General features: G+C 27.9%; 1 protein-coding gene across 2 annotated transcripts in view; it reads right to left on the bottom strand.

Moving 5' to 3' along the window:
- Nucleotides 1–10,625, bottom strand: part of LOC105846336 (DNA-binding protein RFX6) — a 64,535-nt gene extending 53,910 nt beyond the window's left edge. Inside the window, exon 1 of one of the 2 annotated variants that reach the window (XM_065797930.1) lies at nt 10,361–10,625. In XM_065797930.1, coding sequence (XP_065654002.1) covers nt 10,361–10,445 — 85 coding nt within the window. In that variant the 5' untranslated portion in view covers nt 10,446–10,625. The remainder of the gene's footprint in view (nt 1–10,360) is intronic. The other variant, XM_065797929.1, reaches the window with a different exon arrangement.
- Between the last annotated feature and the right edge of the window lie 6,944 nt (nt 10,626–17,569).

Here is a 17,569-nt window from a genome sequence, read left to right as displayed (position 1 = left end):
AAAGAAAAACAAGGAAATGAAAAAAACTTGAAAGAAAAGAAAGTAAAAGAAAAAGGTAATAAGGAATAAACCGAATATGAAAAAAAAACTAAAAATCGAATAATAAAGACAAAGAATAAAAGTATGTAAATAAAAGAAGACGAAGAAAGAAAAAAAATTTATACATTATATAAAAAATAATTTAATTATATTTGTAAAATAAGGAAGATTCTTTGTTGTATTGTGTTATTGTTTGTTGTTATTATTCCTGTCTTGTTTCTTTCTCTTTTTTTTGGCGTTCTGTTGTGATGTAATGTTGTAATTTTTTTTTTTTAGTTTGTATATTTATCTTGTATATATTATATGAAATGATACTTATATTAATACTATTTTATCATTTGATATGTTTTCAATTTTTTTTTTCTGTCTTTCTCACACTCTTTTTCATTTCAATATTCATTATAAACACTTTATACTTTTCATTATTATTATAATTGTTTTTTTTTTATTTTTATTATTATCAATATTATTTTCTATTATATTACTGTTATTGTTATGTAAACTCTATGATTGTTATTATATATTGTGTTATTACATATTATTATCACTTTTTTTTTTCTTTTGATTATATTAATTTATGTTTTGCATTATTTAATAATATTGTTGTTGTTGATCTTGTTTATTTTATTTAGGTGTCAATCCTTTGACTAGATTTTAACTATACGAGTGACACCTAACCTGATTTTTAAAACTATAATTAAATTTGTAATTTTTAAAATTTTGTTAACTAAATGAATGAGTAAACATGCTTTAACTAATAGCTTCCTTTATAAAATATCTGAAAATTAAAATAGACACTGTAATGATTTATATAAATTTACAAAAACAATTTATCGATATTTTCATATTTTTAATAATAAATATCATTACTTTATTACAATTGACTTTTTATCAAATAATGAAAAAAAAGAAACAGGTTTCAAATCAAATAAAAAATAAAACTAAAGTAACTAAACTTTTTCAATAAAATTATATTGCTTTAAATAAATAAGGAATGCTCTTAAAATCTAAAAACAGCAAACTTCAGGCATATTACAATTAACAATAATACAATTAACAAATCTCAGCAAATAGTAATAACAAAACTGTCAATGAATAAATTTCAACCTAACAAGACAAACTTAATATGATGGTTCTTTGTTTGATTTTGGTGTAGAAAGTTTTCAGTGGTTTTTGATAAATTAATATAAGAAAGTATATTGATAACACTAAATTTTTGGAACGTCCATGGGTTTTTCAACAAAAAAGATTAAAACTTATTTCATCCAACCAAACTATCTGATGACCATTTGTGATGTGTTCGTTAATGTTCCTAACATATTCAGCTCTTTTTTGTTTGTTTACTATTTATTGTAGTAGGCTCATTGTGCACTTTTTTAAATGAAAATAGTCTGCCTTTGAGGTAATTGGCAATTGTGGTTGTGCTGACGCTAATATTAAATTGTCTTAATATCCTTGTTTTAATGGCCACCAATGTTAACTGACGGTCACTTTCAATCCATGTTAGTGTTTTTTTGATTTGATCATCGGGTAATTTTTTTGGTTTAAAACCACCTCTTCCAATAAGATTTAAAATTCCGTTGCGGACCCGATTGTATACTGTCTTATATTTGACACCTAAAAATTGCGCCAGTCACCCAATCATCGTTTCGCTCAGCAGATTCAATTACTCTTCTTCTATCATTCGATGAAGATAAAACATAATGTTTTCTTTCAACCTGTTCAGTTGTATGTATTTCATGTCTTAAAATCAGACAAGGTGGTTCTGGTTGTTCCAGAGGTGGTTGTAAACAAAATTGGTGAAATAAATGCTTGAGCGGATTCAATTTAATAACAGACTTTCTATTCATAGTGCATTGACAAATAGCACAACGATCTTTTAATTCCAGTATTGCTGGTGCATACAAATGCTAAATTTGATATTATTAACTTATTAAAATGCATGTCCATGAAGATCTTTTATAATGACCTTTAAGCTTACATTGAATTTGCTATTACAAATAATGTATTCTCATCTACATATTACGATTTCTTAATAACAACTTTTGTTTTTCAAATTACATATTGCGATTTCTTAATTAAATGTTGTGTTTCTTAATTACATATTGCGACTTCTAAATTACATGTTGTATTTCTCAATTACATCTTACTTTTCTTAATTTCAACTTTCAAGTTCTCAATTACATCTTGAAAAGGTGTGTACTAAATAAAGAAGTATAAACGAACTAACAGACAGTGCTAGGTAATTAAGACTTTATATTTAAAAAAATATCATTTTCATTAAAATGATTGCCATCCACTTCATTAAAAAAAGTTTTATAAACGGAGAGTGGATATTTAACAGGATTTCTGTCTTGGCTATTATTATTATTATGTTTTCTTTTATACTCGATAAGAGCAGGATACAGTGACATTAAATTAAGAGTTTTATTTACAATAGTTTAATTAACCAATCCTTCTTCCGCTTTAGAGTTATGCATTTTATTTTTTGTTGTAATTTTTGTTATTTTGTATTTCTCTCTCAGTTTGGTCAACTACTATTCTGATGGTCAAATACTATATCTGATGGCCAGTTACAACAAATCGTCTCTGACCGATTTTAATACGAAAGTGGATTTCTTTATGAGTTTTCCCCTTGGTACGATGTCCAAATAGGTCGTACAAGGTTGGATTACAATCTCTAGTTGTTGTTTTTTTTGTTGTTTTTATACATGTTTATTTTACGACCACAAAGTATTTACAAGTAACCAATTACAGATTGGCAGTCAAGATACAAATATAAATATCATAAATATAAAGTTCGAAATATACAAATTAAATAAAAATATAGTTGCATACAACTCCGAGACATGATGAAAATAAATACCAATTACAACATTATAATAACGTGTACGTAAAAATAATCTGAGAAATATATCTCTATATTCTTCCAATTAAAATAAAAATTACAATAAATAAAAGTAAATCAGCAGATTTTTCGGAGGAGTGTTAAGATGTTTCACTATAAGTTTATTTACCACATTTCAAAATAATGTTAGTGTATAAATATGATAAAAACGAAATTTGTGTAAGATTAATAAAAAGAATTACTTATTTGTAGTTATAGGAAGCTCGCCGAAGACTTAAGTCAGTTTTGTCATCAAGTACCTTTTTCAGAGACGTGTAATACACATACAAAATCAGTTGCATACGTGGTATATATGTATGCGTTACATATATACCTTGTTATTAGCATTATTATTATTTTTTAATCAATTTGTATTAAAAGTTAAGTTACATTTATCTACTTTTTATTTAAACTTGAAAAAATTACTTATAGTTGCTTAATTTTATTATTGTAGTTATTATTTTAATGATTCGTTTTTGGAAACTTGTTGAATAAATAGGGACCACGATATGTAATTGAGAATTTTGAGAGTCTTGTTGTTTCAAAAGGTATTTTAAAGTTGCCTGTTGCGCTTGTATTGTATTTATTTATATTGTTTTTAAAAAAGTGTGCTGTAAAACGTTCTGGAACCAGACTTTACCAGTTTATATTTAAACACGAAAAGTATATTTTGAAAATTATTTATTTGAAGTATACTTAGTGCATTCATTTGTTCCAGTAAGGGTTGAGTATGAGTAAATTTGTTTTTGTTGTATACTAGTCTTGAAGCGTGTTTTTGACGTAAGTAAAGTGGTTCTAATTCAGATTTATGGGTACTGCCCCATTCTATATTGGCATACATGAGATAGCTATGTATGAATGAAAAGTAAAAAAGTTTTAGACTTTTTTGTGACAAAAATGGTCTTGCCTTGTAAAGTAAACTTATGTTCTTTGATATTTTTGTGTTTATGTAGTTTATGTGGGATTTCCAGGAGATGTGTTCATCAATTAGAATTCCTAAAAACTTTGTATTCAGAGCTCTTTTGACGGGTATATTTTCTATATTAATTGTTGGTAGGTTCAGGGGTATTTTTTTTAATTTGCTGATTAGAGTGGAATAGTATATACTTAGGTTTTTCTATATTGAGTCACAGTCTATTTGATTTAAACCATACATTAACTTTTTTTAGTTCAGCATTTGTTTTTTCAAAGAGGTCTTCGATTGTCTTTGATGAGTAAAGTAAGTTTGTATCGTCAGCAAACATTATAGTTTTAAAGATATTAGAGGAGTTTGGAAGATCGTTTATATAAATAAGAAACAAAAGAGGAGCAATCAGTTATAATAGAACGAACAAGTTCAGCTATATGCTTTTCTCTTCTATCTTTTAATGAGCCCAGTATTAATTTAGTAAAAAGAGGTGCTGAATAAGCACCTCGATTTGCTTCGCAAATAATTTGCAAAGCAATTTTTTGAACTATGTCTAGTTTCTTTAACAGTGATGGTGATGCAGAAAAGAGAATTGCACTATAATACTCAAGCTGAGGTCTTACTAATGGTATATAAGCCAATCTTAAAACGTCCCGAGTTAGCTACTGACTGACTAGCTCTTGAAAGAAATCCCAAGATACCATGACATTTTTTTTAATATTATTTATATGAGGACCAAAGGTAAGATGCCGATCAAGGTTTACTACTAACAGTTTAACTGTTTTGACTGGATTGGTTATACAACCGTCTACTACCATCGGTAAATTATCCGGCAGTTTCTTTCTAGGGTTCTTAAATATTATAAACTGTGTCTTTGACAAATTCATTCTGTGGCCATAAGACGTACTTTGGTTTTATAAAATATATGTACCATAGCTGTGGAACCAGAATATTGTGTTTAATCTACAACCTAGTTTGAATAGTTAGTTAATAAGAAGTTGGTGTGTAACGGAGTCAAATGCCTTCGACAGGTCAATCATAATAGCTCCGGCAAATTTACCCCGGTAAATAATAGCTCCGGCAAATTTACCCCGGTGAATGCTACGCATCCAAACGTCCGCAACATTTATACGAGCATACTTGCAACTCAATTTCTCTTTAAATTGATATTGACCCGGAGGAATTGTCTTATTTATATCACAAAAAGTAGACAATTATCTAGCTATTATCTTTTCAAACATCCTTCCAAATACGGGAAGTATTGAAATAGGTCTATAACTCTCTGGTTTCGATTTCAATCCCTTATTTTTCCAGGCTGCAACTATATTTGCTTTTTTCCAAATTATTGGAAAATAGTTATTTTCAATCCTTTTGTTAATAATATGGCTACACAAATTCTGTGATGCATTTCATTTTTCCGAATGAAATATTTCCATAAAATAGTCAACTTCAGGGTTAACGAGCAGCCGTGGCTCAGTGGCAACGCACTTGCCTCCGAAACAAAGCATCCATGGTTCACACCCCACTTCTGGGAAAGTTTTTGCGACTTTGGTTAGGAAGGAGACGTGAATTTTCTATTTAATGCTCATCCGCGGTACTCTGTAATAAGACCGTAAGGACTTCTTGGGGCACCTAAATAAAAATTAAAAAAAAAAAAAAAAACCTTGGTTCAGAATAATTAAAAATCGGGAAATGACCCACATGAATTTTCTCCATAATAGAAAATAGCTGAGGTCAGATTTATCCAAGTTAATCATTGAGCTATGATCAGATTATTCTCATTACAATCAAATTTATATTATGAAATATAGCCGTATTTACAAGTGCAAGCCGTGTTACAAGCGGTAAACAAGCATATTTACAAGCTTTTATTCTGTAAACCAATGCCGTAGCTAATGAGTTGGAGGCTACCCTCCCCTCCTCCGAAAAAATCCCTATAATTAGGACCTCAAAGTTGAAAAAATATTTCCACTAGGTATTACAAAAAAAAAAAAGCTCCTCAAATTTGTAAAGGGGACTAAAATTGCAAATTCGGCCCCTAAATTTGCCAACACTCCCCTTCCCTATTGGGGTGTGCGGGGTAGCCTTGCCACGGCTTAACTATGTTAATGTAACTTTTTTTAAAAGTTTTTTTTTAATGTTTTCACGCACGCACACACAAATATTCATATAAAGGCAAATTGTCTATATTTCAATTATTAACATAAAGCGTTTTGGAGTTCTATGCCAATTGGCTAGTTTCAAAAAAAATTTTAAAAAAGTTTTTTTTTCATAACATCATATTTAAGTCACCACATATATATATATATATATATATATATATATATATATGTATATATATATATATATATATATATATATATATATATATATATATATATATATATATAATTTGAACTACAATTTGATTTCAAATGGCTTTAGTTAACATTGCAAAGAGCAGCCGTGGCGCAGTGGTAGCGCACCTACCTCAGAAAAAAAGGAACCGTGGTTCAATCCCAATTCTGGGCAGGCTTTGCGATATCGGTTAGGAAGTAGGCGTGAACTTTCAATTCAAAACAAAAAATTTTTTTAACGAGATAGCACTTCCGCCTTCATTTTATGGGGTTTGTATAAATACTATTACGTTTATTGAATAACTGCCAATCAATCTAGATCTCAATCTGATTGAATGTTCTTAATTAAGCATTCACAATGCTAAAACCTGAGAAACATATAAATTTGTTCCAGAAAAACTGACTAAACTATGGTGTATATTAAACATGTATTAATTAGTATATTTAAAGCTTTTTTCACCGAACAATAACAAATCTTAAATGTATTTCTTATTTTTTGCCCCAAAATGTGCTACTTTTGTCATATAAGATTGCGTTGGCATATAATGCTGCTCATCAAACCATCTTTGGTCATGGCAACTTTACTTTATAGGTTTTTCTACAGGTGTACTTTTGTAAATTGCCAAATATTGCTAGAATTTTATTTTAAATGTTATAAAAGTTTACAATAACACCAATTCTCTCATTCAGAATGTATTTTTATTGATATCAATAAAAGTATTAATGATTTGATCAAACTTAAGGATTGATAAAGAAAATCCCCACTTTTACTATTACGCATCAAAAACAAGTTTTAAACACCAACAAATGTATATGGCAGTAGTGAGAGCGAGTTTAGAATTAGATCGTATGTACTGTTATTTAAGAAAGTAATACAAACGTTTTGAACATTGATCTTGCTAGTGTTAAACAATAACAAATTTCTCAGTCATCTTTGATTAATATTCTAACTTGATTATTTTTCTCTTAGACTGTATGGCATTTGTCTTTTTCAAAAAAGTATATAAGAAACAAATTTTTAGTACTAATTCACTCCTAACAACGCTGCAAGAAACCTCTAATAAGTTGGAAGTCACTGTAAACAAAGAATAGAGTTAACCCGGTGGGAACACTAACTTTGGATCAGCGTAAAATAACTTTGTTATTTAATTGGTAATAACGTTGGATTAACGTTGGAAATGGAAAGAATGGATAACGTTAGATTTTCCAACATTATAATGTCAGACTTTTCAGCTCTAGATTTTAACGTTAGATTTTGTAACGTTGATGAACGTTGCGATTTCGATGTAAAAGTAACGCATCTTTTAAGTAAATTTTGGATGTTATCGGAACTCAAAAACTGATCGTGTGATCGGTTTTTGAGTTCCGATAACATCACATTCACAGTACCACTACGCTACACAATCATATTGAAGAAAATTATTAATTATAACTTAACATTATATTTATTTTTAAAAAATTAAATATTCTAAGAATTTGATAGTACAAATATATATATATATATATATATATATATGTATATGTATATATCTATATGTATGTATGCATATATATTTTAATCACACAAATATTTACTTTATCAAATTCCAAAACACCAAACACTTGTCAAAAAAAGAGTAAAATATTCATTTAAATTATGTTAGTATAGCTATTATAACGTTGTAACTCCGATAAAAAAATTACATTTATATATAATTATATATAATTAGTGTAAGCAACGTAGCAACTCTGATAAAAAATAACGTTATTGTAACCAACCTTATGACAATTTTAGATTCAAGTGGTCGATGTTGGCCAACATAACCCAACATAAGTTCAACATTAAAACGACGTCGGGTGTCCACAGGCAAAGAGCAAGGAAACAATTGACGGAAGACTTGAAAAGTTGGATGTTGTATTACCCAGTGAACGCAAAACGTTCAACGAACGTTGCGAACGTTCAAGAACGTTTTATGAACGTTCATAGAACGTTTCGAGAAAATGAATTTTGGTTGATGGAACTAGAGCTGACAGCTTCTTTGATCAGCGACCATAGTTGTATTAGTATAAAAGAAAAAGAGATGCAACCTCACGGCGATGGGAGAGAGGCTCAATCTTGGCAGATTATGCAAGTCCAACTACGTTTACAGTGCATTTTTGGACCTTGCTTAGAAGAGAAAGGTCATGATTAGAAGAACCAGCCTAAATATGACAACAGTATTCCTTTAATACTGCGATTAAAAAGAAATGTCTTGATAATTCAAATTATTTTTCCCAGATTTACCATATGAAACAAGATAATGAAGAAGACCAGCATGGTAAGCTTAAGCAAAAGCTCTAGATATGTCAAGAACAATAACCCTCGCTTCGGCGCCCCAGCTAATACACGATAAAATCTTTCATTTAGAGCAGTTAATAAGTCAGCCGTAGAACAAGAAAATCGAAAACCATAATTTTCAGAGAGTTAGTTATTAAACTCAAGATGAGATGTTAGAAATTAATTACAAATATCGAACAAAAAGCTTGATTAGTAATTATTATATTCCACTAATTTCAATTACATGGACCACGTTGGTGGAATTCTATTCTTGACGATAATATAAAAAAATAACATCCAATATATTTGGAAAAATTGTTAAAAAACAGAAAATATTGAATACATACACCATTTAGTTTTATTAAAGGAAATGTGTATATTTACTTTTCATTATTATTTTTTTAATAACTTAAAGTATTTATATATACTTGATAAAATTTTTGTAGTTGTTTGATTTATAATAAATTTTGTTTTTTTGTTTTATTTGTTTTAATTCTGCTTTAAAAATAATAATATTATAAAAATTTATATATTATAAAAATTGAGAATTTATAAAGATTTTTATTGCTATCATTATTATTATTATAACTATTATTATTACTATAATTATTGTTATTATTATTATTATTATTATTATTATTATTATTTTTAAAGCAGAATTAAAACAAACAAAAGATTTAATAGTATATTATATTATTAAAAAAATTATTTTATTATGTGATCAAATTGTAAACACTTTATGTGATCACACTTTATGAACTTTAGATTGTCTTATACATTTTTTGTTTATTTTTTTATTTTGTTTATTTGACACTTTTTGTATAAAGATAAAAATTATTATTTAATTTTTTTTCTATTATACTAAGGGGCTTCATGAAAAAAAATTTTCTTTAGTTGCTTCTATCAGATTTTAAATAAAAAAATAAATTGTAACTTTAACGATTAGATTGTAAAAAGTTATTGACGAAATAAAATAAAAAAATAAGTTTTTTTATTATAACACTTTTTAACTTGTTTGCTTATTATAATTGAACTTGTTTATTTAGCAAGGTTTTGCAACTTTTTAAATAAACCTGTTAAGCACGTTATAATATTTTGGGTTTTCGATATAATTTCATAGAACATTAATAATAAGCTAATAATAATTTTACAATTTTTTGGATCTCAAATGTGAAGTCACTACACTGTTCTCACTTCACTCTATCATGTGCAGTCACTACGCTGCTTACCTTATCATATGTAGTATATCACCTTACTTACCTTAACATATCATGTGAAGTCATTTTCAATTCTTACACTATCCTTAGTTTACCATGCGCAGTCGCTACACTGCTCACACCTCACTTCTACCACTCATCTCAATATATCTTGTGTAGTCGCTGAATTATAAATTCTACCAATCATTTCACTTTATTATGTCACAGAAGTGTCAACTTTACCACTTTATCCGAACTTTTTTGTCCCAAACTTTTTTTCAGTGGGCGGCTAAGCTTTTCTCATTAAATAATTATATTTGTTGCAATTTATTAAATAAGAAATGTTTTACTATACATAAATTCGGTTTATAAAAATCTTCATTGCCCTTATTACACGAGAAAGTCTTTACTGCCATTTGAATATTAGAATAATAAAAAATAATATTAAGAAAAATAAAAAATAAAACTAAGCTTATTATACTTATATTATTATTTGTTGAATGAGTAGTATTTAGTAGTTATTTATATATGTGAATAGTTTAATTGTTTGTGAGAAAATACAATAAATTCAAACAAAATATGAACGATGAGTTTGACAAAAATCAAAGACCATTATCAGAACAAAATTTGTTTTAACTTGTGTCACTTTGTTTTACTTTTGGATCACTCAGGCAAAACAATTTAAAATAAACTACTTACGCTTTTGGATTTGCTCATTGCTTTTTGCTTCTGTGAAAAAAACAACCTTTGTGCCTCCTTTAGATGTCACTCTTTTTTTCTCCATTTTTTTTTTTTTTTACAAACTTAAGTTATTATAGCTCTAAAATACTTTTTTTTTCAAAAAGTTCAAAACACTTTTTTATTAATTGCTTGAAATTAATTTAATATGAAAACAATGTGCCGTTTAAAAATCAATTCAAGTAATGTAAATGAACTGAAAATGAAAAAATTCTATTGTTAACTTATCATATTTCTTTTTTTTAACCCCCTTAATTTGCCTAAAGTCCAAACCCCCATATACTTTTAATTAAAACTGAAAAGTTGCATTTATGTTAAATGAAAATAATGAAAGAGTCTCGGTCACAAAATTACAAAGAATGGTTTTATTGGTTTAGATAAAATATCCACTAAAACTTTAGAAGCATGTAAAATTTTATAAATGCAATTGTTTTTTTGTAAATAATTATTTTGATCAATGAATATTTAGATATTTAACGTTAAGATATCTTGATATTATGTAACTAGTTATAACTTTTTGTTGTTGAAGTTAAAAAATTTTTAACTATATGTAAATAAGTAATTCAGCAAATGCAATTTTGATTAATTAAAATCATTGCGGCCATAAAGGTTTTTCTTGAACTTTTTTATTTATTTAACAAAAACAACAACTGTAAGAGTTTTTTAAATGAATTTAATTTTAAGACAAAAATAAATATAAAAAATAAAGCTTTAACTTTTTTTTATATTTTAAAAATTTTTAAAATATTAAGAAATATAAATGTAACACTGAATTAAAAATCAGATATTTATATTGCTATTAAAATGTGATGAAAAACGTTAAGTTTGCATCAGTACTTTAACGTTACTATAACTTTTTGATAATTTTTTTCTAAAGAATTATTTTATATTTATAAATGTTTATATTTTATTTTCCAAAACTTGTAACTTTAAGCAATTTTAGTGACATTGTGCAAATATTTAACAAGTAGAGTATTTATGGAGATACTTGTATGTATTTACCTCCATAAATACATACAAATATCTCTATAAATACTCTTCTTGTTATAAATTTTTGTATATTTATTTCCTTAAAAAGACTTGTAGTTTCTAAACAGTTTATGTTGTTCTATATTTTAAGTATATCAATGTTAAATCATTCAAAATCATAACCAAATGATTAATTTTGTTATGATTATTTGCTTATTATAATGTTATTATAATAATAAGCAAGTATTATAATAAATATTATAATAAGAAAATATAATAATAATATATAAATAGGTTGTTTTAAAATTTCATTAAATATTAATACAATGATTTGAAATTCCTAATTAAAATGATAATAACTAATTAATGATTAATAATTAATTAAAATTTAAAAGCTAAATCTTTTTTAAATTACTAAACTAATTATTAATTTTAAATATTATTAAAAGCAAAACTTTAATCAAGTTTTTTATTTTTTGCTTTATTTTGATTACCATTTAAGTCAGCAATTAAAATTGCTGTTAACAAGTTGTTTTATTAATTTATCAAGTCATAATATCACTTAGACACTGCTGTCACGGCAGATAGAAATTAGTAACTTCTTTTTAACTTTGATTTCTTTATTTTTTTATACAAAAATATCTTACGTAAAAGTTAAAAAAACGTTATTAAAATCAAGTAAGACAAAAGAATAAAGAAAATGATCGAATGCAGAAAAAAGATAAAATAAAGATGGAAAAGAAAAAAAAGAGAAGTTATTTAGAAACAATGAAGAAATATAAATCCAAAACATAAAACAAAAATTTTTTTTTCAGTTATAAAATTAAGTTTATTTAGTGTAAATTTTTGAATAGTAAAGAAAACAGGACATTCAAAAAATAAAACAAGCAAATATAACAAGTGTTTTTAAAACTTATTAACTTTAGTAAATGAAAATAAAAAGATCTTCCAACACTTAAAAGCAGCCGACATGAAGCAGGTGTAAATATTGGACGCAAGTAGACTTCATTTTTTGAGCAAAAGTTTGTTTTAACGTTTTAACGACTGTTTGTTAACTAAACGCTGCAAAAACATGTAGCTTGCATTTGCATATTATATGTTGAATTGTGAATAAATAGCGGGGTTTTTTTGAACTTATAGTTTTCGTGAAAATAAGCTGTTTGAACAAAAGTGTCCTTGATAATGTTTTTCAAATGGTTTTAGCATTCATCTACGAGTAAATTAATGTAATAAGGATTTTTAATTACGCATACGCGTATACGTTAAACAGTTTAAACATAAAAAAAAAATAATAATAATAAACAATAAAGAATAAAATATGGATAAGAAAATGAAAACACAATTTTCAATAAAGTTATTCAGATAGCCAAGACCTAAAAGAAGTCATCTCAGTTATAAAAACAGTTTTCCTACGGGTCAAAGAATCGCGCAAATCTAGGCGCAAAATAATTCAAATTTAAAAAGCTTCTAATTGTCTATTAATTGCCTGTTTGGATTATTAGACATTAGGAACCTGTGCAAAACTTTATATAAATGAATGTATGTAAATCTAAAAATAACTTTGCTATAAAACACTTAATAAAATGATGTCTATATCAAACAAGTTGTATAATTGTAACAACAAGTTGTATAATTTCCCAAGCATATATTTGAAAATCTTGTTTTTTCATATTGTATTTCATTTAACGCCAAATTTTGGCAATATTGGGGCTACTTGGCAGCAGGGGTAAGTTGACAAACTGCGTTTATCTTCAAAGCTTTTCATCAGAAAGTGCCAAAAATTACATACAACCTTTCTAATTGACCATAATCATCTTTTACCGGAGTATTATTAGGATTTACGTATGCGCATGCGCATGGGAGGTATTGGGATTTATGTGTTTTTTGGGCAAAAACGTAACTTTTGGCAAATCGATTCCTTCTTACTTTACATAGAAAATAGTTAATCGTATAAAAAAAAACTTTTAAAAAAATTTCAGTTACAATTGGTTTACTATTTCCAATCATTTTATTTTCAATATATGCCGTTTTTCAGGATCTATAGACTGTTTATATTAAAAATGGCTTTTGGGGTACGTTGGCAAAATTTTCACGGGGCATTTTGGCTTATAGTATTTTATATGGAAAAAAAAAAATTTTTATAAAATTGATTTTTATTTTATTTTTAATTTTTAACAATATTGAACAAATTTATTTTTTAGAAAAATTAAATTAAAAAGTTTTAGGTTGTTTTTTTTTAACAGATAAAAAGTGGCTACTGTTTTGGTTCGTTATATGAACTAATATATATGGTACTATGGTAATATATTGTTATATGAACTAATATTTGGTACCAGCGAAAAGTAATATTAAACTTAAAATTGTTGTCAAAATAAATAGTAAAAAAATCTCTATAAATTTTGCACTTAATAATATATGGTAGATTAGGGTAATATGAGCACCCTGGTAATATGAGCATACTTAAAGCTTTCTTAGATGTAAGCAGTGAAGTTAAAGTTATTTTGTATTTTTTGAATTGGCTTTATGTTGTGATAACAGGAATCAGTACAATTAGCGTAAATTTATATGCAGTAATTAGCGGCTATCATCTAATTAAAACGCTGTTAAATTTTTTGCGTTGGTAAAATAATATCATCATAAATGAATAATTCTGTGGCGCGAAATTTTAGTGCTAAAATAAGGAAATTTATTTTATGATCAAGAAAAATATATTAGCTAAAAATCCAATCCATTTTTATTTGAAAAAGAAGCCATAGATAGGTAGTTCAACAAACGTCCGTTTGCGGCGGAAAACAAGGTCACAAAAATTGCTTTGATTTTAGTTCTACAAACTGAGGCAGAATTTTTTAGTACCTGTCGGTAGATGCTTTTTTCTAGTTATTTACAAAGGAAACTGCTAATAAAAATGACGCCTTTTTAAAGTAGGATTCCTGCTGATTACAGTGATCTTTTCGTTTTAATTTTAACACAATCCTTTCTAAAGTTACATCTCTTCAATGAAATAAGGTGAGTTAAATCTTTAGAGAATTTTTTTTGTAGATTAGTAAACTCAAATATTATTATACTTACTTCTAGCTTATTATATTACCTTTCTGAAAATGCATAATATTATAAAATGTTTCATTGCCGGCCAATTTTAGAGTACACCTCTGTGAAGCTATTATATTCTGAAAAGTTTTATTTATTTTTCGCCAAAACCGGGGGCGTGATAAAACATTGTTTTTATTATAAAAACAATGTTTCGTCAAACCAAGTGATTTTAAACAATAAAATTTATTGTTTAAAATCACTTGGTTTCTAATCTTTCCCCATCTAGTATTAAAATTTAATAAATATGTATCCTCATCAACTATTAAACTAAATAAATACGTAATATACTGCCCATTTCATAATAAATTGTAAGTCACCTGACACTTGTCCATATCATAAATTATAATCATATGCCAGTCAACATATTTTCAATTACTTTTAACTTTGCAATCATGTCAGTCACTACAAAAAAAACTGCTTTTGAATTCAATGCTTATGTTGACTCCTTTAAAGTGGATAGTAATGCCAGCACAGTTTTCAGAAATGGTTTTGCAATCTACATCTACTTGTTAGAGAAAAAAAAGATAACAAAAGCTAGTGTGAGACTGCATGAAATATTGTCTTCACATGGGTATGAATGTAATATTGGAGCTGTTACAATAGCCTTAAAGAGAATTTTTTTAGAAATTAAATATTTCAAAAAGAGGCTCAATGAACTATGGTGCAAATTATCAGACCTATTAGAATCACCATTTAAAGTCCCCAAAATGAAAGCCCAAATAGTTATGCCAATGGAAGTAGAAGTAGGAAGTATCGCAAACTGGAAATGTGGTGACAGTTAACATGGAGAATGCAAAGAAATTGAAAACAGGCTGTTCGAAATGTCCTAATTTAAGAAAATTCTTAGTACTGCAAAAAGAAACAATGGGAAAACAGATCAAATACTTGAAGGCAAAAAGTTTGCTAAGTTCAGATAATGTACGCATAAAACGTTTAACCCAAGACCTTAAAAGGAAAAAAATATGTATCGACAAGCTCAGACAAGAGAAGAGAAAGTTGAAGCTAGAAAATTCTTTATTAAATGCACGTCTTGAAAAGTTGACATTAAAAAATTTTAAGAGGACTATTTTGAATGCAAAGAGAAAAAGTAAAAGAGCTGATAAACACATAGTCAAGCTAACACAAAAGCTGAAAGAAAAAAAAGAAGAACTCAAAGACATTGTCAATCGGGGCTTGGCATTGGATGATCTCAAAAGTCAATTGGACCGCCCACAGAACAACTCACCAAAACACATTTTTACTACAAAGTCATATAACAAAAGACAACATAAAAAGCAAGTCAGATATACAACACATATCCGTAAGTGCATCTATATGTGCCTTCTAAACCAAGTACCGATAAAAAATGCTGGGTAAGTTATTCGTTTTGTTGTCGAAGAGCTGACTGGTTCACGTGTTTTGTATGTTCCCCGACCAACACAGACTGCACAGATGGCATATGAATTAGGTGTTATCTCAGATATACAAGTGGCAGAACACCTCTATTACTCTACATCTGCTGTAGCAACACTCTCTTGGGATGCGACAACTAAAGCTGGGGTTCATGTCAACGAATGTCACATAGCTACTTCTGGACGACAGCTAACAATACAAATTTCTGAATTAGCAGGTGGCAAATCAGGGGACTATATGGTGCAGCTAGTAAATTCTTTTCAGGACATTGCATCAACTTATTCAAAATTTACAGGTATACAACAGCATATTATACTTAACAAATTTCGCAACACCTTTGAGCCTACTCTTACAGACAGAGCAAAAGTCAATCACTGTATCAATCAACAACTGAGTGACATGTTTTGCAAGCCACTAACTGAACTCAACTGCAATTTTCATCCTTTAGATGGTCTGGCAACCGAAGCTCGAAAAATTCTACGCAAACTTGACACAAGCTACAATGTTACAAGCCAGGTATGGGAATGAGTGTCATGCTGCAAATATGCTTAATGCTGTGTCTAAATTAAAGTAACTTTTTTATATCCATATATTTTTAGTTTTAGGAATTAGTAATAAACATGGTTATATGATAATTACGGATATATATATAAATAAAAGGTATTCTTTTTGAAATTTAGATACAAAATGAAATCTGGTGACCCAGCTGGTTTTAAGACATACTTAATCAGCAATGGTCTGAAACCTGGAGTTATTGTTCGGTATGTAGGGAATCGGCTGCATATTCTATTCCATATGGCAGGCACTGTTTACCAGCTGAATAACAGTCTCATCACATATCTCAAAAAATACTGTAGAGCAGCTGCATTGAGACTTGCTCTCCTGGGTGATTTTAACAATCCAAAAATTATGACTCAATTAAGAGTTTTAGGTAGGTTTGCATGTCTTTTTATCTAATAACTATCCATTATATAAGTTTAATCATTCTTAATTATTGTATAAGCATTGTCAACAAGATATCTTTTTTTTAACAAATACATTTTTATCTTTTTTTCACAGGACTGTATGGCAAATGTTTGACAGGTCCATGGATGACACAATTTTATGAAATGGTACATATAACATAATTTACATTTAACACAGATAATACAGATTTAATTTTGGTTGATATCCACAGTAAAAAAACATATTTCAATTAATTTTACTTGATGCAAAAATTTTAAATGCATGTACTGAATAAAAAAAAATCTAATAAGTTAACTTGTTTTTATTTAACAGGTTCCATTATTTAAATCATGTCTTTGTTGGCTTACAGAAATAAAGAATGACCCATTACTCCTGCTTTCATTGCCTGTGGATTGTTTCAGTTGTGAGCTGGTACAAACAGATACTGTACTTGTTTTACTTAGAACTGCAGAGTCTGATAATTATTTTAAAGAAATTGCCAAGTCTCTTGCCGAAGGATTTATTATAGTTTTAAAGAGGCAACTAGCGCCGTATCTCTCTGGTGCCCTATCCAACCCCAGTAGAGATGTAATTAACAGTACACTAGAAGCACCAGTGCATAATATGCACAGCGAAAGAGCTCTGGGTATGTTTGATGCACTGAGTAAGAGAGCTCATAATGCTACCACTGGATTTCTAGATGGTAAAGTAAAATGCAAAATCAATAAGACCTTTAATTGGTTGATGCAGTTGAATCTGTCTAAACAAAAAGAT

This window comes from Hydra vulgaris, chromosome 05, assembly GCF_038396675.1.
Source record: "Hydra vulgaris chromosome 05, alternate assembly HydraT2T_AEP".
Lineage (NCBI taxonomy): Eukaryota > Metazoa > Cnidaria > Hydrozoa > Anthoathecata > Hydridae > Hydra > Hydra vulgaris.
This window is presented reverse-complemented; position numbering and strand designations above follow the sequence as displayed.